The 26,729-nt window shown below is 41.5% G+C and overlaps 1 protein-coding gene across 2 annotated transcripts in view; it reads right to left on the reverse strand.

The window, feature by feature from the left end:
- The window catches only part of LOC110003007 (cGMP-inhibited 3',5'-cyclic phosphodiesterase 3A-like), a 72,839-nt gene that overhangs the window by 28,597 nt on the left and 17,513 nt on the right, over positions 1–26,729 (reverse strand). For both annotated transcript variants that reach the window (XM_065957071.1, XM_029282529.2), the window contains exon 2: positions 5,659–5,709. In XM_065957071.1, coding sequence (XP_065813143.1) covers positions 5,659–5,709 — 51 coding nt within the window. The remainder of the gene's footprint in view (positions 1–5,658; positions 5,710–26,729) is intronic.

Genomic DNA, 26,729 nt, shown 5'->3' on the forward strand with positions numbered 1-26,729 from the left:
TGCATCTTGGCTCAGAAATACCTCCTGACATTCCCCTAATCTTCCAACAATGTGCAACCTTAAACTTTGCAGGCATCAGTGGACCTCCTGCAACGGATCAAACTGTGAGTATGTTACATAATATCGCAAGGTTATATAAGCATTTCATGTCAGCTTAGATGATCAGTTTCATTCATCAGCCACCTCTGTTGCAGCGGGCTTCACTTTCTGAAGGTTTAGATCTCATATGAACCCCACAGAGGGTCCACTGCCTGGGAAAAAGGCACTCAGTATCACAGAAAAAATCTTTTGGACAGATGTTATGATGGAGCATTTCAAACCCCTCAATATGTTTCTGAAAACACCACAGCAAATGTCTTTACCTTGGCCAAATCTGCAGTCTTTAAAATCAGTGTATTTTTCACCACCAGTCAGGCTGTGTATGTGTGAAATTACTTTTTTGCTAAATGGCTCCCTAAGCATACATGTTCTTTTTACTACTGCCCTGCACCACATTCATAGTAACACACATTCACATCTGGGAACTGTCAACAACAGTCGGCCAGTGGCTCAAACTCCTCTCAGGAGAGATTTTTACATTTTATTTTTAGAAAAACACCCCTCACAGTCGGTTGGGGTTTCTAGCATCTCCATGAGTTGTGGGGAGGAGATATGAGAGACACTTCATAAATAGAAAACAAGGAAAATTATGTTTTTACTATTACTATTTTGATTGTCAAAAAACAGCTTGGGAGATGATTCCTCATTCCCATATTTCAAAGTAAAATCAACCGTTTATGCACACACAGTAGGTGGCCAAGAAACAGCTGTAAATAGTAGATCTACAAATTGGCAAAATGACTGGCGACTGCCAAACACTAGGGCTCACTCACACTTGGCCCAGTTGTCCCGTCCCCAGCTACTTTACTGACTGTGTGGCTTATTTTGAGTAATTTTAGTCAGATACAGCCATAACACTCCGAGATTTCTTGATAATGGAATGTTGTGTGCTTGTGCTCGTGCATTGTGCATTGTGCCAAGCACACCTCTTTCAAGCCTGCCAGGGTCGAGGTGTATAAGTGTATTTTGATTTTGATTTTGTAATGCTCTATTAATCCCTGAGGGAAATTCTGGTTTACACACTGTTATTCCAGAGACATGCTTCTCACACACAAAGGCCTGAATCACACACATGCACAAACAGACATGCATTTAGTGGAGAGATGGCAGAGTGGGGCTGCTACACACTGCTACGCAGGGAGGACACCAGTGCGGTTGGGGGTTCGGTGCCTAGCTCAAGGGCACCTCTGCAATACTTGAGAAGTGCCCTGGCATCTCTCCAGTTACCAGAACAACTACCGTATTTTGGTCCGTTCCGGGACATGAACCGGCGACCCTCTGGTTTCCAACCCAAGTCCGGACAGACTGAGTTACTGCCGCCCCCAAGTGTGCAGTGCTTAAGCACGGATCGGAGCACTCACACTAACAAACTGGACTTCGGGGGTGAAGCGAGCTTTGACACGTTATGGATTGCCTAGTGTGGTTCCCCCCTTACAGTACACTATTCATTCTTTTTTAATACAGAGGAGCTTATATTTGTGTCACTGCGGTTAACTGTTAGTGACCTTGAGATTTTGAAAGTAGCCGAACATTTTCTAGAACATGTGGTTTCCTGCAGGCTGTTGTTATTTTTGCTGGCAGAGGTTGCAGATTTGACAGATGCCAGCCCCTGACACACCATCTGATTCTTAGCCAGTATCTCTACACAAAAATATTCACACAACATGTGTGATATTTGGTCTCTCGGATTGGGTGACATTTCACATTTGATAAAATAGACCACTGTCATCAATAAATAGTTTTTATGACTCCTTAACAAGCCAAGTTGCATACCGCATGAACGTTCTGTTATGACATTTTACCATGAATAACAACCGTGAACATGAGCAATGATCTTAATTGCCTCTTTGAACATAGTTTGGAGCAGTATGTCAATAGACATGCCATAGATTAACACCGGCGCTGCAGTTCGTGTAAACCAAACTGAGGGCCAGTCAAAACAAACCAGCAGTCACTCCTGAGTGAAAAGGAGAAGAAGAAGGAGTGAAAAGCTGTTTGTCCACACAGCGTCTCTGCAATCAAGGCCCTACTCTGCTCTGTGTGAGGCTGCACTTATATGCACCTAAGATTATAAAGACAATATTTGCATATAATCATTAGTACTGATTTATATTAGTATCACATAGAATCAAATGGCGGTCTAAATGCTTATTTATTGTTATTGTTGTATGATCAACATCTCAATTAAGCCACATCACTCAGTGATATGTTAAAAAAACAACAAATAAATAATGCTGAGTGCATATGCGCATATCCAGTATTTACAATTGTACAAACAGACTTTGGAAATGTATACACACAAAATGTTAATTTCTCATGTGAAACTGTTTTCTTAACAGCTCAGTAGACCATAGCAGCAACACTGTGTCCTGGAAATACGATGCTGTTCCTGCTGTGTCCTCACCGTTTTGTACCAGTTACTCTGCAGGAGACGGATGAAGTACATTTGGTGCAACAAACAAAACATTGATCCTTCTGTCTAACGAAGATTATTAATGGTATACAGACACAGAGAGTTCACATTTTTGTACTTTCAGAGATGGTCCACTTAGTGCTCTTTTAACCCTTTGGCTTCCTTATCTAAACATGCAGTCCTCTAAGACTCTCGCAGTGTGGGCTTTTTAAAATTGTGCAATGAGGAGAGTAAAATGTATCCCACAGGAGAGCTAGAGACTGGACAAAGGTCTCTGGGGCCTAATGGAGAAAGAAAGGCATTTGATTCTCTTAGTAAACACATTTTCTACAATACTACATTTAAATAGCGTAAGCAACTCTGGCTCTATTGGCACACATGAACACACTGCAGTACTGAAAAAGGCAGGTACAGTATGTGCTACCATGAAGTAGAGAATATACTAAAAATACTCATGTTAGTCCATTATTATCTTTTGGGTTGAATTCATTTACACAAACTCTCAAAAATCATTATGGTGCAGCATTCTATTTCAGTGGCAGTGCAGTTAGCGTAATGGTCCTGATTACATCTGTAAAGATGGATTAGTTGAGGAGAAGCCTGGGAGATGGTTCTGTTCTCTACTTAGAATAACAGAGCAGTGATACAGTGTGAATCACAGAACAGTAACACAAAACTCCACCGAGACGATCCTCGCTACTACAGCCAAAACTACGCCCAGCAGCACTGCACTTCCTCAACCCCACCTCGACCCAACTCCCCTCACAAAGCCCTTCAACAGCTCAGACCGAAGCTGTGCTGAGCCAGGTCCTCGGCTGCAGCAGCCAGGATACAATTACATGCTATTACATATTTTATTAAAAGGGGAATGTGTTGGGGTATGGAAGAGATCAAAACAAAACAAAAAGGAATAACTGTCTCATTAAAAATTTAGCGGGGAAAGGTCTTGCCAATTGACCCCTCACATGCAGCCATCCCATCTCCAATGAGAGGCTTAGTTTTCCTTCCACATTTTTTCAGGGTGTTTGATTCGAGCGAAGGAGCTAAGATCGGAAAAGCAGAGACAAAGACAGACTGATGGATGCGGATGCAAAAAAAAAAGGCAGACATAAAGGACCGAGCGCACAAAAGTGTTGCAAGATGTAAAACAGAAGGCTTATTTTGGGCGACGAGTGAGCAACGATATACCGCATGATACAAGTGGTCAAACATAAATCCTTCAACAGCATCGAACAGACACAGTCACAATGTTAAAATTTTGCTAACTAAATAGGAACACTAAATAAAACGGAGTTACATTGTCATACTATGTCGATTTTTTTGCTCAAAAAGTAGTGTTTTACTGTCATTCATCGTTATAACTATGAGCCCAAGAACAGTAAATGCCTCTGTATCATTTATGGCAGATCCTATTATTTCAGGCAGAGGTCAGACAAAAGTGCCTGTTTTTTAGTCTAACTCAGCCTTAAATATAGTCCTGCCACATGACCCAAATTGATTAGAAAATACTTTGCATTGACAGTCATAATGGCACCAACTAGAGAAAGGGCAGTGACCTTCTTCAGCTCCCAAACCAGCAGTTTAAGAAACACGGGTTTCAAGTCTTTATATGCTCATAGCCATTTTGAGAAATCTTCAACATGACTGCAATGTCATGGCTCGTCTGCCTCACAGACCGCTCCTCCAGCCTTTCTGTAATTTAGAATAGCAGTCCTAAGATCTGAGCCTACAAACAGTCTTTTCTCCAATAATCTCCCTGAGTAATGTTCCAAAACCAATGTGTTTTCAAGTCGAATACAAATATTTAAACAGCTCTTTCCATACATAACTGCACTGTCAATTCCTAAGCTAAAACATCCACCGCAAGCTCTGGATGGAGAAGAAAAGACGCGGTTTGGAAAATGAGCCTGCTAATGTGTGTACGTCTGTGAATACGACACAGTGGAGATCAATCAAGCTGCTCTGGTCACCAGCTAAAGAGTGGAGTGTGTGATTTACACACCCTATGAGGTGCCATGGTGTAGTAAAACGCCACCAGCCTCTTGGACCAACAACCTGGTCCAGGAGAGTGGAGCCAAGGAAAAAAACAGCCCTGAGATTGAGAGGGATGCCAAAATAAGCCTTTACTTCTTACTCGTCTTGTCAGTCACTGGACTGTTATGTGATTCAACTGACAAATGTAGAGCAACAATCCAAATTTTAAAAAAAAGACTCAACTTACCACTGAGTCTAAATGGCTGTTTAGGGAATGCATCAATCAAAAAAAATATGTGCTTGCCTACTAACCCCACATAACAAATTGATATGAGCCTTTGACAGCGTTTCAAACGGGTAACATGCTATTTCAAAATATCTCCACTTTGAGGGGCTAATACTTTGAAGCTGATTTTAAGAAGCGATATCTCACTTTAGGAGTCTTAGCATCTCAAATTATTACGCTATGAATTTATTCAATCAAATAACACTATGAATTTATTAAATCATTGATTTAATGCTCAATCCAGTGCTGCAATGTAATGATTACTTTTGATAAAAAAAATGCCCTTCATTTTCCACCTTACCACAACTTCTAGCCTTTATTTCCACTAAAGCAAACAATGTCAGCTTAGACATATTGGATATCCTCCTGATAGGAGAACATGAAGAACTGAACATACTGTTAATGGCAATGCCAATGCCAAGGGCATGATTTGTCCTTTGTCTACTCCGGTGTCCTGCCCTGTGGTTCTGCTGCAGCTCAATACATCAATTCCCAAACTCACACAAACTCTCCTCTCCAAAGATAGGACATGCCATTTGGAAAAAAAAGTGTGTGCGTGTCCCCTGTGCTGAATCTTTCTACTTTTTCTGTTCCCTTGGCTTTAATGGCTTATGCAGCACCTAAAAGCCAAATCACAGTCCAGGGTGCAACAAGGACTCATATGGTTGGAAGTGACACCTCGGGACATGCTGTTTAACCACGGCCAAAATGAGTGGGCGAACAGGCCTGTTAGTGGTAGCATTACGGTCATTTGCGTCATTTATAAGGTGTGTGTGAGTGACAAAGACCAGGGAGCTACTTCCTGAGAATGTATGTGTGTTTGTTTTCCTGTCAGCTGTTTATCATTATTGTTATTTGCCTCTTTTTTTCTGTGGACAGTGCTAACCTGTGATCCTCGGGAGCCTCTCTTGTGGTCCCAATCCGAGCGGGGGAGCATCTGTGGGAAAAACAGAGACATGTTCAAAAACCACAGTCCTGAACATCCTGTTTCTGTTAGCTTTCTACAACATGCTTCCTCCACATAAAGACAACGGCGTACTGTAGATGCACAGCCCTGTAGCAGAAAAAAAGATGAAGTAACATTAAGTGATGCACAGAGTCAAAAAAACAGCAGAGTGTGGAGGGAATGGAAACGCTCATGAATGCAAAAATGGGTTTTGTCTATGTTTTTTCACTTTCCATTTAAAGGCAGACGTCTAATGCTATTTCACAGTTAGGTTTGGTTTACTTTAGCTCTTATTCACTGCCTAAGAGGGCTGGTGGAGGCTGAGGATTTTTACGCTGTCTAATTACCAGCCACTGTGTCCTCCTACAGGCCTCTTAAACCGGTTTTCCACTTTCTTAGGAGTCACCAAATGCATCAGTGCAGCTCTGTCACCGCTTTTTTTTAGTGAACACGTTTCAGCACAGCCATGCCAACATTAAACCCTCCCCACTGCCTCTGTTAGGGCTTTCTGGCCCAGAACTGAGAAGCCCTGAGAAACCCAGCATGTCGCTGTGACAAATTGCTGCAGCATACACTGAGGCAAGGGGCTCAGTACAAGAGCCAAACTGATAATTCAGGTGTAATTTACTGTGGGTGTGGAGGTCATTGAGTTGTGTCATGCTGTGAGTGAAAACACAGTGGGTTTTTCTATCTGCTGTCTGGACGGCAGTGTTATTTTTCCCACAAAGTAGTCAAGTTACTGTTCCTGTTGCCTCATTAGGGTAAGGATATTGGTACATTTCTGCCTTTAAAGTGTAAAGGTGATAGTTTTGTGTGCTGAACAAAAGGTTGAAGAATTTAATGCAATATTTTGTTATTTTAATAACTTCTTGTATACTGAGGTTTAAGGTATCTGGCTATTTTTTTCCCTTTGGTTGAAAAGAAAAATGGTCTGTGTTGCTCAAAATGAAATATTTGCTGAAAATGTTCTCCTAAATGATCCAGACAATCCACAGACTTATATGTCACTGTGTGGGGACTATTTCTTTAGAGAAAGGTTGTTCAAGTGGAAGCTGTTTAAAAACCAAAATACCAATACAGTATGTGATTTATTTACCTTCTATTCTATGTTTTTAAAGGCCTGGTTAAGTGCTGTCTCTGTAAAAATCAATGATGTGACTCACTTTCACATCATTCAAAATGTGGAGTCATAGGCTTAGGTTCCATGTATTTACTTTTTACTCTTTTGGTGATTAATTTGTTACATTCTGTCATAAAATGTGCCTTTGAGTTACTGCATGGAAGATTTAATGTACAAACGATCTGTTGGTCAAGGTTCTGGCAACAATGGGTATTACTACACAGAGAATGGTGACCCTGTCATCAAAATCACACACAATGCGACACACAGCCATTGACAAAGCGACACAGTTTGACATTTAGGTTTGAAGAAAATAAAAAGAAGCTAAAGAAGGGGGTTGCCATTTCAAATAGCCTCTTCCCTCCCTCCCTTATCCTCCATTTCTAGCCTAAGGGCTGCTTCTTAAAGGGTCTATTTTCTCGGATTGTCAGCATGATGATATCTGTGAGCCACTTTAAAGCTCCATCAAGCATGATGTACCTTCTCATCTCATGCATAAAAATAACCATATACTGGATGGAAAAGGCAGTCAACACACAATCAGACGTTAAAAGGGAAAGCGTACGAGATGTAAATATCTATGAATGATTGTATAAGCTAGCCAACGAGCTGTTTAACTTATTCTTTACTGCTCTGACTGTAGGGTTTGCTTTTACAGTAGGTGCTGGCAGCAGTTCCTCCATCGCCGTGGTGAAGTCCTGCTCCCTTAGAACGTCACTGAGGCTCTCCAGGCGCACACATAAACAGCCTTTCATTCTAACGGTCTTATGTAACCCAACCTTTCATCTCAATGCTCTGAGAGACAGACCCAGACTACACAGAAGTCTACATGCATACTTTGATGTGCCAAAACAAAAAACCCACACAAAATAAAAGCTGGGCATAAAATTCTAGCAGCTTAGATAGCCTCTCGCACAGAGTGACTTTACAGGCCACAGCAGAATTCATTTCCTCTGAGACCGGCTCAGAAATGTAATCAACCAATACATGTGGATGGTGCTACTCACTTACTAAACCAAACAGTGGATGCAGTCTGGTGCCACTGTGATCAAATGTTTGAACCAGAGATGGAAAATCAGTCAACAAAATGTTGATGTTGGTCAAGTGCTTTCAAACTCCAGACCACCAGTGTTAGGATAAATTACTAAAACACAAACATCATCTATTTTTCCAAGACAAAAACAACAATAATCAGTCATGAGTCAAAGAAACAAGAGAACAAGAACTGGATAACAACTGTGCAATTTACTAATGATAGCAATGATACCAAGAAAAACACATTTCTTATTTAAATGTATTGTCCTGTTTGGCCTCTAGAGGATGAGTATTTAATTATTCAAACATTCAACAATTTATTGCCAATATTATGTCTGAAAAGGTAAAACTACGCATGAATGATTCTTCAATATCTCTTGTTTTTTCATGGATGCCCTCCAGGCAGCAGAACACATACCCGAAGCAGTCACATTTCCAAATGGATTCGTTTTTTTCTTAAGCGTCAGTGCATCTTCTGGGAAATATGACAAGTTTGTAGAAGTTGTGCCCTTTGTTTCACCCTCAGCATGATTCATTAATGCCGAGCGTGAACTCTGAATAAGCTAGGTCTAGCAGTGGCTTTCCATTACTTGTAGACAAATCCAGGGGAAAAAAAACTGTTAAGCTGCCATTACTCAAGAGCATCCTCCTACAATATTCGGGGGTTTGAATGCAAGCTGTCCTGAGAAGTGATCAGTTTTCAACTATTACCATTTCTTTCTATGTAACTTCTGACAACGGTGTAAGGGACATCAGGAAGAACTTGTTGAGGTCATTTAATGACGTAACCTCAAACCGTTCCTCTACTAGCATCATAATCAGGTAAGAGATGCATGTACACCTAACAGACCAGTCGTAAAGAAAACATAAAAGATGCTTGTAGAATATTGTTGTATTACACAGCACTTCATTACAAATATGTGGTGGATGGTTGAATTCTTTACTTTAAATCTCCATTATGTATGTCAGCGCCCACAATTGAGCTTTTACAATTCTCTATAGCAAAGCTTGTGATTTATATGAGACTGGAAAAAAAATGCTTTGTGCCTTTCAAAGTGGAAGTTTGTCTTTCAGTCTCCGCTTCAGAGAAACATGACACACTAAATAGCAGCCAAAGCATTTTTATGGGACTCTGGCTTCACTGAAAACACATTCTGGAGATTTACTGTACCTTCATGCTCCAGAGCGGTACAGTCCAGAAAAATAGTTGTATCGTTACATTTATTTCAAAACCGTATTAAAATATTTAATTTATCTTCAGATATTGAGACTTTTTTTTTTATTTGCTAACATCTCAATACTGTGGTACACATACATGCATGGAATTTTGTTAGTTTTAACAGCAGGAGGGCATTACATTCAAAAAATTCAATAAAAAGTTTGAACAGCAACGTTTCTTGCACGGAAATATGTCCTGGTTAACTCGGATAACCCACAAACCTCACTGTCAACAGTTTACCTTGGACCTGTGTTTGAGCCTTTGAAGTCTGTATCCAGTGAGGTCTGTGGAACATTCAGGGTCACCTTGACATTGTTCCTGGAAAGACTTGTTGCTGTTGGATTTTTAGACCTCGTTTTATGTGTTGTGAGCACCAATAACTAAATGACATTCATTGCCAGTGCACTGCAACTGGTTAGAGCGGAAATAGCTTAAAACTTTGCACATGAATGTTCTGCATGGCTCGATGCAATGAGAGGTAAGGGAGAAAGTCATTATGATCAGATGACGCAAAACTCAAGGTTAGCCAATCCAAATGAATGTTGTCAAAACGTGCCTGACGTTTAAGTTTGAGTTGTTCAGAAACCAATACCACCAATACCATTATCAGAATTGGCCACTAATACTGCTGTGTATATAGGCGAGTGAGTACAATTGCACCAATCTGATGCAACCTTAATTTAGTAGGCCGCCTACAATTCTTCAGTTTTAGGAAGTTGTTCATAGTTAGATATATGTTGCAGTGACAAAACGGTGGCATTTAACCTTGTGTCTCTACGTGAGATCCAACAGCAGCTCTAGATGTTGTTGCTCTGTTCAGATCAGACCGCCAAGGTTTGGGCCGCACGTGATCAGCGGAAACGCACGTTTTCTCCATTTTCTTACACCGTGTCTGCGTCCTAGAGGTATCAGCTGGGGGCCATCATCAGTAATGTAACAGCCTGCTGTACGCTGTAGCTGCAAACTTAAACATCCAGGCAAGCAAGATACCACCTTAATTGGCAAATTTCCGTTGAGGGCCTTGTAATAATGCTTTTACAACATTATGATGCAGTCAGATGAAGAGCTCAAGCTAGCTAATCAGACATCCTCAGATTAATTGGTTCCCCATTTAGTGGTGAAAAAAACATGAAGATGAACAGACATCAAACATCGAAACTATGAGTTATAGCTATGAAAGACTCTTTAATATAACTTATTTATCGCACATCATATCCCTATCGTGTCATTGAAAAATAGTATCGCACATTTTTCTCAAATCATGCAGGCACATCTGTATCTTTGCAGAATAAGATTGTGTGTAAGCTTCATGTCAGTTTTATTACAATCACCTCTAGGCATTATGGTAAATTGCAAGCATGATAATCTTAAGTGATAATATGAAAATGTCATAAATACAAAGAAAAGCAGCCAGCCAAAGTATACCTGCCGCCCTCTGTAAATGAGCCTCTGGTCTCATGACTTCAAACAGTGCCAGCCGTGTAAACTCCCAGTCTGTCTCTCACCCAGAGTGTTAAGAGGGCAGCAGTGTGGATGCCAGCATGCTGCCATGCCCTGTCCACCACCATGGCATCAGGCCACAGCCCACAGCAGGCTGCCGTGCCTCTGAGGTGCTGGGTAAACACCACGGTGTCAAAGCACAAACAAACTACTGGAACATGTTAGTTGTTTGACTTGCTCACGCCAGTAACCAGTCGAGAACCACTTCCCCGCGTGTGGGTGTGAAGTGGTTGGAGCTCCGGCAGCAGTAACTATAGCGAAGCTCAGCTTTCATACTGATCGCCTCGAAGCGAGCAGAGCACACTGTCATCCACTTACTATGGAGCACATTTCTAAATCTGACTGGAAAGGGAACAGAAAGCTGCCAGGTCACAATTCGACGCGTCCAAATGTTTTTCTTGAACATTCATTCATCCAGCCTTCATTCTTCTTTGCCTGCTTCCTGTGTTGTCTTTCGTTCCTCATTACTGGATTCATGTGAGTGGGTTTAATGCGTGTTTACTGACATTCTCACTAGCTGAGTTATCTTGAAAGCGACCAAACAAAAAGGGACCCAAATTCAGGATCCATTGAATACACTTTCACAAAAAAGGGTGGTTAGAGAAGAGTTAAGGAGAAAAAGAGAGGTAGTGCTGATCATACAATATGGTTGGGTTAATTACAGCAGAGTGTTTAAGGGCCGGGAGATCAGTCTGCAGGATTTCCAATCAGCTTGACCCAAGGGTTTTTTTTCCACCACCTCTCAGTCCAATTAAACTTACCATGCTCTCTCTTACAGTGAGCTCTGCAAAGTCATGGAGCCACACACACACACCTGCTTACGTAGGTGCACACACACTCAGTCTAACACCCACCGCTTTGAGGTCTCAATATATTTCTTTTACTTAGTCCTGCCTTTGTTCTTTTATCACCACTTTCTGTCAGAGATATTCTGACGTCTGCACATTGCTCTACTCAGAAAGCCGTGAACTCACTTTCATTTCAGCCGTCACAGAGAAACTAGGTCAGATTCTACTAAGACTCCCAACATGAAGGCTGCAGTAGCTTAATCGTAAGGGAAACATGGAGGCAACAATTAAGGATTCTTACTCTCTTTAGTGGGTGGTAAAGTAACCGTAATCTCTATATTGCTCATCAAGGCTTTAAAGATAAGGTGTAATCTTGTGTTATACCCCCAGGTGGAGGCATTCTCATGACTTGTGTCATAAGGCTGATTTCTGGGTATCAGAGAGATTTGGGTTTTTGGCAGTTTTTCCGAAGCATTATGCCGATGTATATTAGCAGAGATCCTTTTAAAGATTGTGGACAAATTACGCTGAACTGTTTTTAGAAACTGATCATGAATAAAAATACATTTAAAACTCGAGCATTAATTGCTACCTTTAAGAACTGAAGCCTCTGGTCTACCTGGACTTTTGTCATCTATTTTTGACTCTGACGGTAAGACAGACGCAGCTATTCCTTGAGACTTTTAGTATTAAAGACGTCTAAAATTAGCATTGGGACTGCAGAAACAGCTCGTTCAAGAGTATGTAAATTTGAAACATCTATTACACAATGACAAAAAAATACATCAGGAAACTCTGACTTTTAACTGATTTAGTTATATACATAGAGAGAAATGAGAAGTGGAACAGTGTAAGTCTTAATCTTCTGTTCTTATATAATGCTTTTACTTTCCGCTTTGTATTTTCCATCTTTCACATTTTCATTCAATAAACTATCATCCTCCTTGGAAAATCTCTTCATAAACTGTCCTTAATTTAATTGACCGCAAGGAAACTGAAATGTGAAACAGCAAAGGAAAATAGATACTTAAGTGCTAAGAATTAATAGGGGCGTGCACAATGTACAGTAAAACGGCAGAAATAGTGTGGAAAGGTTCTGGTCCTGGCCAATTTTCTGACCTTAACTGTCTGGCCCTTTGTCCCTGTGACTCTGAAAACCCTTCCTCTCTGCCACATCCACCCGCAGCACAGCAGCCGTCGGTTAGAAGGGCATTTATAAATCTTTCCCTGCCTGCCCGCTCGTTGAGGGGAGGGTATGGAGAGTCAGGCTTATTCACGCTGGCTAATGTTTTACAGGTTTTACCGTGGGGGTCAGTCATTGTGGGTCATTTGCGTCATCGCTGGAGGGAAGGGAACTATTGAGGTGGGCTGCCAGAGCGGAGGGGGCTGTGTGAAGGGAATGAGGAACACACTTTTTGTGTAAGTGAAGATTAGTGCGCATACACCTAAAAGCTCTTTGGCTTCAGCACACTCTGTCTCGTGCACCAGCTTTAATAGCAAACGCACACAATTGTATGTGCTATCAACCATTAACGTGCACAAATATTATGCCCTGATCTATTTCCCTCACCAGCACTGCATCTGCACTCTGGCTTGTTTACCCCTCCCATGCTCTTCACACTTTCTTACTCTTATTTCTGAAGTGTGACTAATGGGATTTCTTGTCTTTATGTTTCCTGGGAGAGATTTAGCGTGATCCTAAAAGAAGCCCAGTGTGTGGGTCTTTACCAGAGATAGATCCTGTCAGTCTCTCAGGGTGAAAAGACGGGCCACAAGGAGGCTGAGGCCCTGAGAAACCCTCACAGGGTGTACCCCAAATTCTGACCTCAAAAGCTATTTAACAAGAAATTATGAAATGTGTCACTGACAGAGTAAAAATATAATATTAATATAGGACATATTTTTTAAACTGCATCCATGTGATTTCATGGGTAAAAGCATCCCCATTTTTTCCTTGTTATAAATTTATTTAGTAGCAGCATCAGGGAATTAAGACCAGAAGAGCGTGGGAGTGGTGGATATAGTTTTTGTTAGGGGCTGTGATTTTTAAAAGGATAGAAAATTAATTAATATTGATACTACAGAAAATGAGACTCACTCAATTCCACATATAAAGTGGAAATGCCAGTTACTAGATGTTCAACATCAGCAAAATTGGTTCTTTAAGTTATGGAGGAGCCATCACGCGAGTACTAAAAGTAGCATACATGAACAAAAACTAACAACTGCCAACAAAACGTGCCTCTGAATTTGATGCCATGAGCAAAAACAACAAAAACAGCAGATTAATCTGACACTTGTATGTAAATTGCATGAAAAGGTTGCTGATAGCTAGCTGCCTGCAATCTTAAAGGTCCCATATTATGCTTTTTCCGGATTTATATGCCCTTTAATGTGTTTTCCAAGTCTCCTGTGCATGTTTAGGCACATCTATGTGCAAAAATTCAAAGTCCGCGGAAATGCAGCTTCTCCTACGTCCTCCTGTTAGCTGTAGCATTAGCCGCATGTAACGCTCGATTCTAGCCCCCCTCGATAAAAATTTGTCAGTGCGGCGTCATTGTCAGTGTGAGATCACTGATTTAAGCCCATTGGCTCGTTGTGGCAAGCAGTGCAGCTCATGTTGAAATTTCCGAGAAGCGTGCTGAGCAACTGACCAATAACGACAGAGCGGATCGGCAGACCAATCAGAGCGGACTTGGCCCCACGTGGGGTCTAACAGTGTGGGCTCAGCAGAGTGTAGCTGACAGACTCAGAGCGTAGAGGGAGCAAGGAGGAGCAGTACATGAAAACAGACACTTTTTTCGGACTTTATCTATTGTGAGCGTACAAAAGTAGGAACATAGATTAAATATACGAACCCCAAAAAGAGCAGAATATGGGCTCTTTAAGATAACGTTAGCCCGAGACAGTAAGTCCAAAAGGAGTAGCCTGCTGCCTTGACACTTTGGGTATTTTCTATACGAGAAACTACTAGGGTTGACGTTACTTCACGTAAATTTAAATATGACCAAACTTAGTTTTTATTTATGTACTTAAAGGCATTACTAATGTCTCAATGTATACACATATCAAGTCTTCTTTATTTTTATTTTTTATTATAAAATTATTCGGTGGAAGAGGGCTTTTTTGAGGGTGTTAGAAAGGGGGCGCTGTTGGTCTATTTACTTCTCTCAGCGTGTCCTCGCTCGTGAGCTCTGGCTGACTCCTTTCAAAACATCATCTCCGCACATTCAGATGGCTGAAAAAGAGGGGGACCTGGCAGCCCACTTCCAAACTGCATTGCCAGCACCATTAGTGTATAATGGTCCAGTCAGGATTAGTGCTGGGGCCTGGGGAGAGCTGAGAAACAAACACAGCTCTCACTTGTTTGTTTGTTTTACAAGCGTGTGCTCTATTCAGTCTGCAAGGTGCCAGTGGGCTTTGTGTGGTTGAATTCACAGTTGATTCAACAATAGAGGCTACTCTACAGCCACAGCACACTTGATTCAGAGAGTTATGGGAGACGACTTATTAGACACAAATCAAGAATACACCAAATTCTCTGTTACATGCTTTCCCCAGTGGACAGCTTCGTGATAAAGGGTGCATATCTCCTTCATCCATCAACTCGATGCCTCAGCCATCATTTTGTTTACCGTAATAGGTATGTTTCAGTGGGAGGGTAATATTGATTTATTTATCTTCTTAAAGACATTCTGTATCGTTTATGAATTACATTATCAAAAGGCTGGACAATTGACAGTGAAAGCTGATTTAAAAAAAGTGCCCAATGTTTTGCTATTTAGTTGCTCACAGCAGGACTATTTAACATTTGTGCTCTTGTGCACTCTGTGCAGGTCTGACAGAGTAGGGCTGGGTGTTACATTTCCACTGTAAAATGTTTTTATGAAGCCATAAGTCTGACTGGGACAGGAGGCTATAATTCATTAGGAGGAGGCAATCTACGTCAAACTTAAGGGTTTTCAAAGTTGATGAACAGTTGAATAACAAAACAATTTGGACACGGGTTTGACGTGAGAACTGAAGCAGATGCTGAACCTTTGAATTCTGTGAATTTTGGCTGAATAATTACTTGTGGATATCTGCATTTTGGTAATTCCCTTTCTTACCCAAGCTCTGCCGCGGAATAATTGAGTAGAATGAGAAACTTAAGACGGAGTTCATTTTAAGGGAATGTCATAAGCGGTCAGGGAATTTGTGCGTGCATGCTGCCTGCGGTGCATACATTATTTCATCTTTTATTCACAGGCCTGACTCAGCGAGGTCTGTGCTCCGTGTTTTGTCTGTGCTCATCAAAGAGGAGACCACACACAAACACACATACATTCCCAACCATTTCAGCTGCACATTTACAATCCCATCAAGATTCCCACAGGACTCCAGTAAACAAACAGACAGCGACTGCCCGCTCAAGCATATGCCTTTAAATCACATCCCTACGTCCTTTATAAATCACTGAGGTAGAAACAAAAACGAACTGTCACCACAGCACCTATGTACCGACTGATGCACTCAAATGTGTGTGTGTGTGTGTGTGTGTGTGTGTGTGTGTGTGTGTGTGTGTGTGTGTTTGTGTGTGTGTGAGTGTGTGTGTGAGTGCGCGCTTGTGTGTGTGTGTGTGCCTGTGTGAATGCCAGCCTCTAATAAACAGCATGTGTACCTGTGTGAGGGCATAAATCTCTGCTTCCTCTTTTTGCAGGTGGAAGGATTTGCTTTGCAGAGGCTGTTCCCCCAGGAGAGGTTCAAGTTAGACCCAGGGGCAGGCAAGTTTTCCCCCCATTAGCTTGTTAAATGTTTGCATGGTCAGTGGAATCCACAGAGCAGCAGAGGGCTTGCGTTCCCCTCGTAGAAGGCACGCTGGAAGTCTGCAGGGAGCACAAAGGTACGGGGGAACACAAGATGGCCTTACTGACACACTCTGGAGGGCTACACTCTATATAAGATGTACAGCTTAGAGCCATTAAGAACAGCCATCATGCTGATAGCCATCCAGGAAACCAGGCTGAGAGCAAACAGGGGGATCAGATAGAGGAGGTTCCGGTGGTCCTCAGGGGAAATAGGATGCAGGATTCATGAGTGACAGAAAGCCATCTTCTTCTAGCACGCCTTCACTGGGGCTCACAAAAGCTTAGAGACAAACACACAATATAGACTATGTTAAAGCTCTGTGTCTGCCTCGCCAAAGTGATCTATTTGATACTAACTAAAGAAACTGTAGGAGCAGCTCTCTCTTTGGCAAAGGTTTATCATGATGTATGGCTTTAGTAGCGCCTTAAGTGACAACAGCTCAGTGACGGGACCATCCAGGAGGATTGTTCGCAGGCCCACTGCAGGAGCTTGTTTACTTCAAGCTGTCAGTGGACCGTGCTTTTTATGTGTTCATACGCACGTAAACCAGTGTGGAAGAAGAACTGGAATCCGTAATGCAACATGATTCTCAAAAAAAAAGCATTTGAAGCAGCATTTTTGTTTGCTTTTTTTCCACTTCGGGGTAGTGCAAGAGGTTGTAAACACAACGTTGTTCTAACATCTTATGTAGCTGTTATGAACTTATGGGGAGCAACATAAGAGATAATTTTAGCCATGTTTCCCCTCAACAGGCTAATGCAAGTCCAATATAGTTACTCTAATTGGGTTCTTCACTGATGTATAGGGGAAATATGTAAAATAATGTAAATAAATAGCTACTTAGCTGTTAGATGTTCCTGTGTTCAGTGTAATGTATGTATGTGCAGCATGGCAGTGTGATGGTCATTAAAGTGACAGTTTCATAATGTTTTGCAGCTGAGGCTTTTTTAGTTGTTTCTCACTTTGCGATCTCAAAACAGCGGTTGTTGTCAGAGTTCTTCACAGACGCGGATATTCGTAGGGGTTCCATATTCCCAAATATGACATCAAATACATTGAGGCAAGTTCAAATACATGATTTATGTTGATATTTTTTTTAATGTCTGTGTGCATACACATGTGTAATAGGGTCCATGTATACTTGTGTGCTCAAGATCAGGAACAACATGAAGGCCAACCACAAGCTACAAAAACATTGTTAAAAAACTTTGTTAGTCTGCTGTTTAAACATGGAAGGAATCCTCGTAAAAATATACAAAGCATTAGTTTCTTTTTCTTTCTGCACTCAACAACACTGAGCAAAAGTCTTTTGAACAAAAACTTTACTCCTGGATCCTGATCTAAATGCACACACACACACACACACGCACACACACACGCACACACACGCGCACACACACACACACAGTTAACAGCTACTTGTGTTTACCTAGCCATGTGACTGCGGCTACTCTACCTCCAGTGATGTCATCTTTACATTCCTCACATTCATCAGTCTCAGTTCTCACTGATACTGTCTCAGATGCGGAACAGTGGGAGTAGAGATCATAGATAATAAAAGCAGCAATCATTCACTGGGCCTGTGTTTGCTAAATTTATCTTTTCCTGATAAAATAAATAGGCCCTACTCTGTGCTTGCCATCTGTTTCATCAGCATTGTGTGTGCTCATGAGGAGCTTTTGCCTCCTGTTTGACTTCAAACACAGGATTAATATGTCATTGTAAAACTGCTGTCAAGAGGTGTGTGTGGGGAAAAAATAACTAGTTGTATGAAAATGCATGCACACTTCACTTTTAACCTCCAGAAATGCTTTGTTTGCTGTTTTGCTTGTCATGTCAGCAGCCTAATTGAGGCGGCAGTAGCTCAGTGTGCCAGTCCACTTCCTGAGCACTGCCGAGGTGCCCTTGAGCAAGGCACCTAACCCCCCCACCAGCTCAAGAGTGCCCACTAACTCTGAGACCTCTCCATTAGTGCATGTCCATAGGATCCTGTTTGTGCGTGTGTGTGTATTTCGGCATATGTTTGTGTAGCATGTTTACTAGACAGAGTGTAAAAACAAATTTCCCCTCGTGGGGTCAATAAAGTATAGATTATTATTATTATAATTATTATTATCAATTTCAATTTTTTATGTCTCTATACTACTTACTCTGTTCTATTATAGCGGATAAACCTGTCATTGAGGTTCTCACAGTTTAAATATGCGATAATGTACAGTGAATACATCATTGTGTGGAAAGGTGAAAGACGGTGTTATGTACTGGGGCAAAGCAAGCAGGGCATTACACTTGCTTTTGTGAAAACAGCTACTCACAACCTTCGAGAAAACATGGAAGACATAATAAAAAAAAGGTTGCTTTTAGAGTACAATAATTTGTCTACAACCTTAAGATTAATGCACAGATGTCTTATGAATTATTTAGCAGTTGCAAAAGGGCATGTAGTAATCAATAGAATTTGACATTATGTTGGCCGCAGGGGGGCATGACAATCATGTCACATAGAAACCATGTTTGGATATGATCCCCATAATGCTAATGAGCCTTTCCAGTCAACCTGGTGAGGATGTAAATAAACATACAGTGATAATCAAATCACAAAATAGTGATTCTGAACATTGCCAAATGTTCCCAAACTGTGTGTCTAATTTATCTTAGAATAGAAATAGAAATGTCAGCATGTAGCACATAAAGCAGAGGGGAAATGCGAAGGCATTCATAGCCCTTAATAAAGTTCAAGCTGGGCTTCGTCAAACTTTGTTTTTGCAAATTTCATCCAAATGATAACACTTACATTCCTTAGAGCTGTTGCAGTTGCCTGCTGTAGAACCTATAATGTTAAAAAATGCTTACAATTATTTAAGGTGGTTTGGTTTGTGCTACTGTGGAAACATAACTGTTCAACATGACAGACTATGTGGAAGACAACCCACTTTTTCTGTTGCTGTAATTGCTCAAAGATAACAAGTATTCTTATTTTTAGGTGTTTAAGAAAAAAATACTTGGAAATAAATGCTGTATTCCATATCTGCTGAAAAATTACCTCACACACCTCTCTTTTGACGATTTGAAGCACAAGCCACTAGGGCTGGGAATCTTCGGGTGTCTCACAATACAATTTCGATTCTTGGGGTCACAATTCGATTCAGAATCGATTTCGATTCAAAACAATTCCTGATTCATTGATCCATGGATTCAAAGTCTATTTATGAATTAGTAAATACTTCAGGATCTACTCCAGTCATCTGAGAGACTGGCTGAATTCCTGGTTGCTCTATTTAGCATTCTAAAGAGTTAAAGAGCTAGCCTTAGCAATTAGCAGGGAGTGACTGATTAGAAGTTATAAATCTAGATTTTTATATAAATCGATTTTTTTTTCCCACCTCTACAAGCCACTTTGGGTTTACTTTATTAACAGTGTGCAAAGCTACACCTAACCTTATCTAAAGGGCTTTTTACCAATCAGGACTCAGGAATAAACACCAAGAGTGGGATGACAGTCATATGCTTTGAATGGCCAACCTCCTCCACTCGAAAAGATGTGCACATGAACAAACTCTAGGCAACAATTACATTTTTTTCCCAGCATGTATATGGGATAAGGTATAAGTAAAATATAAAATTCATGTCATCGACTTCATTTGTATGTGTATGATCGTGCGCATGATAAACAAAACCTTGTCCCGTTCACTTCCCTGACAAAGAATGCAGCTTCGTACACATTTTCAGTTGCTGAAAACCAAAAGCAAACTCTCACAGCAGAGAAAGTTTAAAACAACAAAACAACTCTACAAGGGCTTCTTCGTCTTAGCCTTTTCTAAACAGTCCACTCTGCTGCACAGCTGAGGAAACAATTAGCTGAAACCTTTGCCTTCCACATTCTGCTCCCCACGCCATGGTCAGAGGACACAACACAACAGCAGGCTCATCTTGCAACCATCTGAAGAAGCACAGAAAACATGACGGAGAGTGTGATCGAGGAGGCTGTGTTTAGCCTCACTCCGTCTCTACACGGTCCTCATTTGTTTTTCTCTTAATTGTCCAATCAATGAAGATGGCAGGATTATTAATCAAACAATGAAAAGAAAAATGAATCCTGGTTTTAAGATTGTGCTCAGCGGAGGTTCACGTAGTGTATTTGTGGGTCTGTAGCCTGAAGCTAGTGTGACTATTCATCTGTAATTGCTGTAATTGCACTTTCCGCAGAGCATGTTAAAGCAGAAACAAATAACTCTGCTGCATTGCTGGATAAATGACGACCATCGGGTTTATGTTTTCACAATCCTGGCTCCAAAAATGCCCAATTGGAGAGGGTAATCCAGTATAATGCAAAGTAGTTCAATTAATTACGGAGGCAGACCAGAAGAGAGGTATCATAAAACCCAGCCATAAACAGCTCCAACTGTATGGTTGATAACGCTTCACTGTGTGCGACTTGTAAATACAAAATGGCGACCCTGCAGTCGAAGTAAAAACTCTGAACATTGGGCAGACGGTCATTTTTTTTCCGTTCACAAAAATCTACATGTTTATGATCTGCATGTGCACATTAATCTAATGGAAAACAGACTCCAGAGCAAATTAGTTCTCCCCATATAACCTGATTAGTACAGCTGCATCAGCCTCAACCAAATGGATCTGGTGCAGACACTAGCGGGGATAATGAGGGAGGGTGAACAGATCTAGCCGACACTCACACACTGTAAAACCCTGAAGACAAGAAGGGAGGATATAACTGCACACAAACCGTACCCAACCTGCATCCAAAACATTCAATTTCAGTAATGGCAAACATTATAGAACTAATAACAGCAATGATGATCTGTCAGAGGTTTGGAGGACAGCTGCCGAACGACGCCTGTCAGGGAGAACAGACCATTTTCCATGTGTCACATTTCATTTATATCTTTTATACATTGTGATACAAACTGATGGATTAACAATGATAGGCAGTTACGTGACAGAAAAGCCAATGAGGGAGCAGTGTTTCCCCTGCCTGCCTGCCACCCCAACGCGATCTCCCGCCACTCCAAAAGAAAGGCGCACAATCATTTATTTACTGGAATGAACAAAAATTGATGCGCACTCGTTTTATTTTCAACAGAGCACGATCGTCTTCAACGCATTTCACTGATCAGCCAGTTGAGAAATACATCTCCAGATGTTAGATTACAAGAGAGTTCCGCATGCTGGATGCTACAAACAGACAACACTGCTTTCTAAAAGTTTTCCTGAGCTGTTCTCCAACTTTTGTGATAAGCAGAGTCTTGGGTCCGGACTCATATTACACACACCCGCGCTGTGCATTGGATAAGCAAATAAGGAGTCTCACTCATGTAAAAAAAAAAAAAAATGCTAACTAACTCCAATGGAACAAATCATGTTCAGATATTTTAAATTTCTAACTTTTTGAAAAACACTAAGCTGTGGTCATCCAGGGGACCTGTGTGTGCAGAATGGGCCCTGCCTCAGGCATTAGCACCCTTAACTGTGGTTCATTTGGTTATGGTTGGATTGTGCTCAGAGAGTTTAAGTCACAACTTCTATCGCATGCAACAACAAATTAATGGGTACAGCTCTGACTACCCCTAGGCTTCAGAGACACAGTCAAGGCCAAGTCAGCCAGACACCCGGAAGAGGCTTAAGGCTGTATTGTTAGGCAACACTTTTTATTATGGCAGTCATCTGGTATAGATGCCTAATAGAAACAAACACACTCATACTCCTTATGTTTTGTCTGTTTGTCCTCTTTTCCACACACATCCAATGGGAAAGTTCGCACACAGGCATGCACCTGTGTTGCAGCCTGTTTTCCACTTGCATCTGATTGATTGGAAAATGAAAATGGATGCCCTTGCGAGGCGAGCTTTGCTGATTAGCAAGAGGCACAGCGGCAATTACAGTGATCCTGCTCCAGACCCAAACACATCAGCCAGACAAGCAGTCAGCCACCAATCACAGCCCTGACTTGATGAGTGACGAGACCGAGCATACGTGACAAAGACTCCACCATAGATCACTGCTAGTTAGGGAGACAGCCATAGCTCTTTCCTATGCAGCCATACAGCACTTCAATAGGGGAAGGAAATGGGTTGGAAATGGGCAGTGTGATGCTTTCAGCCCTGGCCTCTCTGAGCAATGACAGACATAACACAGCCATTAACTGTCTTACTGTGTGCGTGTTTGGCTTGCCAGAAAAACCGGCCTGTGCTAGCTAGTGATTTAGGAAGGTCTTGTTTTTGACATTTCTAAGTTTGCAGGCTTGGAATAAATGTGCCTCTAAGGACAAGTGTTAGCTATCATGCCTGAAAAGTTTTTATGGTGCTTGGACTAACACATGATCTCTGGTAATTGGGGTCCAAATGCGTCTGATTTATTGGGAAACTCATTACAAGTGAATTAATAGATTATCTGTGCACTCCAGCAACCATAAAATTAGACAAGTAATCATTTTTCATAAAACTCCTTTTTCATTCCAGCAATAAAACAAACCCATACTTGCTTTGCAATACACTTTTAGAGCTCTAGGTATCCATGGAACTGTATAAGTCTGACTGTTTGTAGTCACTGATTCACAAGGGAGTATGTTTCCTTTTCATCAAAGCAAGAAAAGTGAAAGGAATAGGCAAAACTGTAAACGGAAGCGCCGGTAGGTATGAGAGGGGTCGGCCGTTCAGTGGAATTCAGCAGCACATGAAAAGCAGGGACAAAAATGAATACATGTGTCGTGGAAATAGGAGAGGTGGTGTGTCGGGCATTACAGAGTTTGCAGTGAAGAAGAAAGGAGAGGGAGAGGACAGAGAGTAAAATGGGGGGTTAATCATGAAAGAGACAGAGCTGGGAGGCAGGAGGAGACAGAGGATGACTAAAATAGGGACGGGGAAGTTGAGAGTGGGGGAGAGGCTCAGAGTGAGGGATGAGGATGAAATGAAAAAAAAAAAAAAAAAAAGGAAGTGGATAGTAAAGCTCTAATAATACGAGTGCATTTTGAAACTTTAGATAAGGGGGAGGTGATTTTAGCTCCAGGAGTGATGTCTCAATCCAGAGCCGGAGCTTTGAGCGCAAACAGAACGAAATGTGGGGGGAAGAAAGAAAGAAAGAAAAAAAAAAAAAAGAGAGAAAAATGAAACGCACCTCCCCAGAGTGGGGAGCACTGTGTTACCATGGAAACAGCTCTGACGTCAGAGCAGGCATTATGTGATTACTCATAGAGTCTGTTGAGGAGCGGGCCAATAAAACAGGGGACCATTACTCACACACAGGGAGATGGCCGGAGCTCATGTTACACACATGCTTGCTTATGCACACACACACACACACACACACACACACACACACACACACACACACACACGTATACAACAGACACATTGGCAAAAGCATATGGGAACACACAGAAGAAGTACAAACTTATTTTTGCAGCTCCATCTTAAATAAAAAGCAGACGGGTGATAAAGTGTGTGAATATTTTAACAGCAAGGGCTCGGGAAAATCGTCACCGTTTTACAAGGGCTCCTGGTTTGGAATGCCAAATGTGCAAATTCAACGTTTTCTTAATAACCTTGGTGCTAAAGACCAACGCAATAACCTCAACAGTCATTGCTCAGCGCTAAAACTTCAACACGAGCAAACCCTCAGTGACCACAAGTGTGACTCCATGTCCCAAAAAACAAGGAGGCCAAACACCACCTCATCAGCACAACCACAACCAACAATATCACCGGCAGAATCTGCGTGTTCTGCATTCCACACACGCTGACCCACGTCCAACAAAGTACATCAAACATGCACGCTGACATGCACACTATTGTGCGTCACAACATATACACACACACACGCACACACGCACACACACACACACACGCACACACATAGACTCATACATGCATGCACACTTCCTCTTGCCATCTCCCACACATTCTCCTCTGGGAGTTAAAACACTGTTAGGGCTGATAAGGATCCAGGCAAACAGTGTGGATAAACAGTCACTCTGGTAATTAAGAACAACGGGCCAATCAGAGGAGAGAATGCCGAGACAAACATGGGATCAAGACTCCATTACTAAGGTCATATGCATTCCCACCATGAAGACCATTAGGTGAGTCCCAGACAGACCGGCAGAGTCACACCCAACTCAATCAACGTGCTTGTTATTTTCATCTTAGTTGTTTCACACATAATTTAAGAAGAGTTTTTGTAATGAACTTATGAGTTTTTTTTTTTATATATTTAAAAATGAATCATGTATAAAATCTATAACTGTGAGCCAATGTCCTGCCAAGACATCAACATTTCCAGCTCTGAATTTTGTTACATATGCCTACATATTAAATATTGTAAACTTAAAAAATATAGTTTTCCCTTAAAGAGGAGTGAGACAAATAGCACTTATCTTAATCACAATGTGGCTACAACGTAGTGACCTCATCCACCGTCAGAAGTGTCTGCCCCCCCCCCCCCCCCGCCCTCTCTGTGTTTGAACATGAAGCTACAAATGTTAGCCTCATCAAGCATCAGTCTGTGTTCCTCTGCAGTGTTTTCATTTTCTGCCCTTAATGTGCATGACGCAAGCTCAGTTATTGCATTTGAAACAAGTGTTCCAGGTCACTTGTCTGCCACAAATGTGACTGAGCTTTGGAAAAAACCTGATAAACTACACTCTGCACCTTCACTAATGTGGTTACAATGAAACCATATCTGAGTTGATCAGATTAGAGGCTCTAAAAACCCAACAACCCCCCTCTGTCTGTCCCTTAAGTCTTTGAATGTGTCTTATTTGTGCACCCATTAGCAGGCTACATCAAGCCTACGTTCACCAATCACAGTGGGGTTGGTTAATGTGCGTGTGCAACATGTGGGTGTGTGTATATGTGCTGAAGCAAGCTGCAGTCCACCTGGAAGGCCAGTGAACTTAATGAGTCTCATATTCGTACAGGGTGCACAGCCACATCCGCTGCCCCAGGCTCCGACCAGGTGCTCCGACACACAACATACTCCAACACGAGCCTCTGACGGGGCTGAACCTTTAGTAACATCACCGTGACCAGCAACATACCACCCAGGAGGAACAGCTTTCTTTAAAACTTGGCTCTCATATTTGTACCTGGCTATAACCAGCTCTCCACACAGGGCGATTGAGTTACTATCAACTTACTCCTGTAAAGTATAATCACACTGCATGTCATCATATCCTAATTATAGCGCAGCATATTCAATGAAATAGGAACTGTACTCTTGATTCATGGAAGTAAACTGTTACTCTTCATTTACTATTCAAACTACATATGAAACTATATTATTTAGTTTGTGTATCATTTCTATGTTATCCAAACAACTGAATGTTGTCTTAAAGAATAGCAGTCAGAATTTCTTAACAATAAAACTGAGCTATAGACACAAGAGGCTTGTTTTTTTTTTACTTGCCATTAAAGGCAATTTTGCTGTCAAGATTTGTTTTGTACTCAAGGACACCTTGACATGTAAGCAAGAGGAGACAGGGACCAAGCCAAACACTCTACCTCCTCAGTTAATTGCTAATATATTGCTTTAAGAGCAAAAGGTCACTGTACAGTAGTTTTGACCTTGCTGCTGAGGGTTCTCATGAGCAGCAAAGAAAAGATAGTAATATCAACAATAAGACTTAAAAGTATCAAAAATAATAATAAAAAACAAGTGCTAACCATGCTATAAATGGTTTTCAATGGTTTTCAGCATGATTTGTGCAGAATGTTTCCTTTTGTTTTTGCAGAGTCTCTTATTTTGACATTTTAAATTAATGCTAATAAATGTCGATTGTCTGGTCTTCATTTTAGTAAGAGTAAAATCCAAAACTTACGAGCCATTTGTTGCAAAACACTCCTGTTTATCCATAACACATTTAACAGGAATGTCTCTCAGAGTGTGCTCACTGAATTTAAAAAAAAAAGAGAATTGTCAGTGAGAAAGTGTTGGCCCAGCAGGAAGTATCCTGGCCGGGGTCTTTACATGGTCCAGTCAACAGCATCACAAATATACTAATGAATCACAGCTGCAGGGTCTGAAGACAAAGGCCTCCTCCTTACTTGACTTCCTTATAAACGTTACAAACACTCTCTGCCATTTCTCTCTCATCCATTCCTATTCTCTGACCAACATGAGGTTTGTTTTACCTGCAAACGTCACTGCATTGCTTCTGATGAGAGGCCTCCAAGTTCACTTTTTCCCATCCCCATTTCCTCAGACTTCATTAGAAACAAACTTCAATCTTCCCACGGATTATGATCCAAAAAGAAACCCAGGAGGATACGAGTATAAGAATTAGTCAGGTCTCCAAATGTGTAAGAGTTGGGGTTTATTTTGCAGGGTCACTGTCTGGTCCACTCTGCAGCCAGGATGCCCTGTGGATATAAACAAATTGGCCGATCCACACACTTCCACCAGAGCAGTGATGAAGGGCACAACAGGACTTTAAAGGGTGTTTGTGTGTGTGTGTGTGTGTGTGTGTGTGTGTGTGTGTGTGTGT

This window comes from Labrus bergylta, chromosome 7, assembly GCF_963930695.1.
Source record: "Labrus bergylta chromosome 7, fLabBer1.1, whole genome shotgun sequence".
Taxonomy (NCBI): Eukaryota; Metazoa; Chordata; class Actinopteri; order Labriformes; family Labridae; genus Labrus; species Labrus bergylta.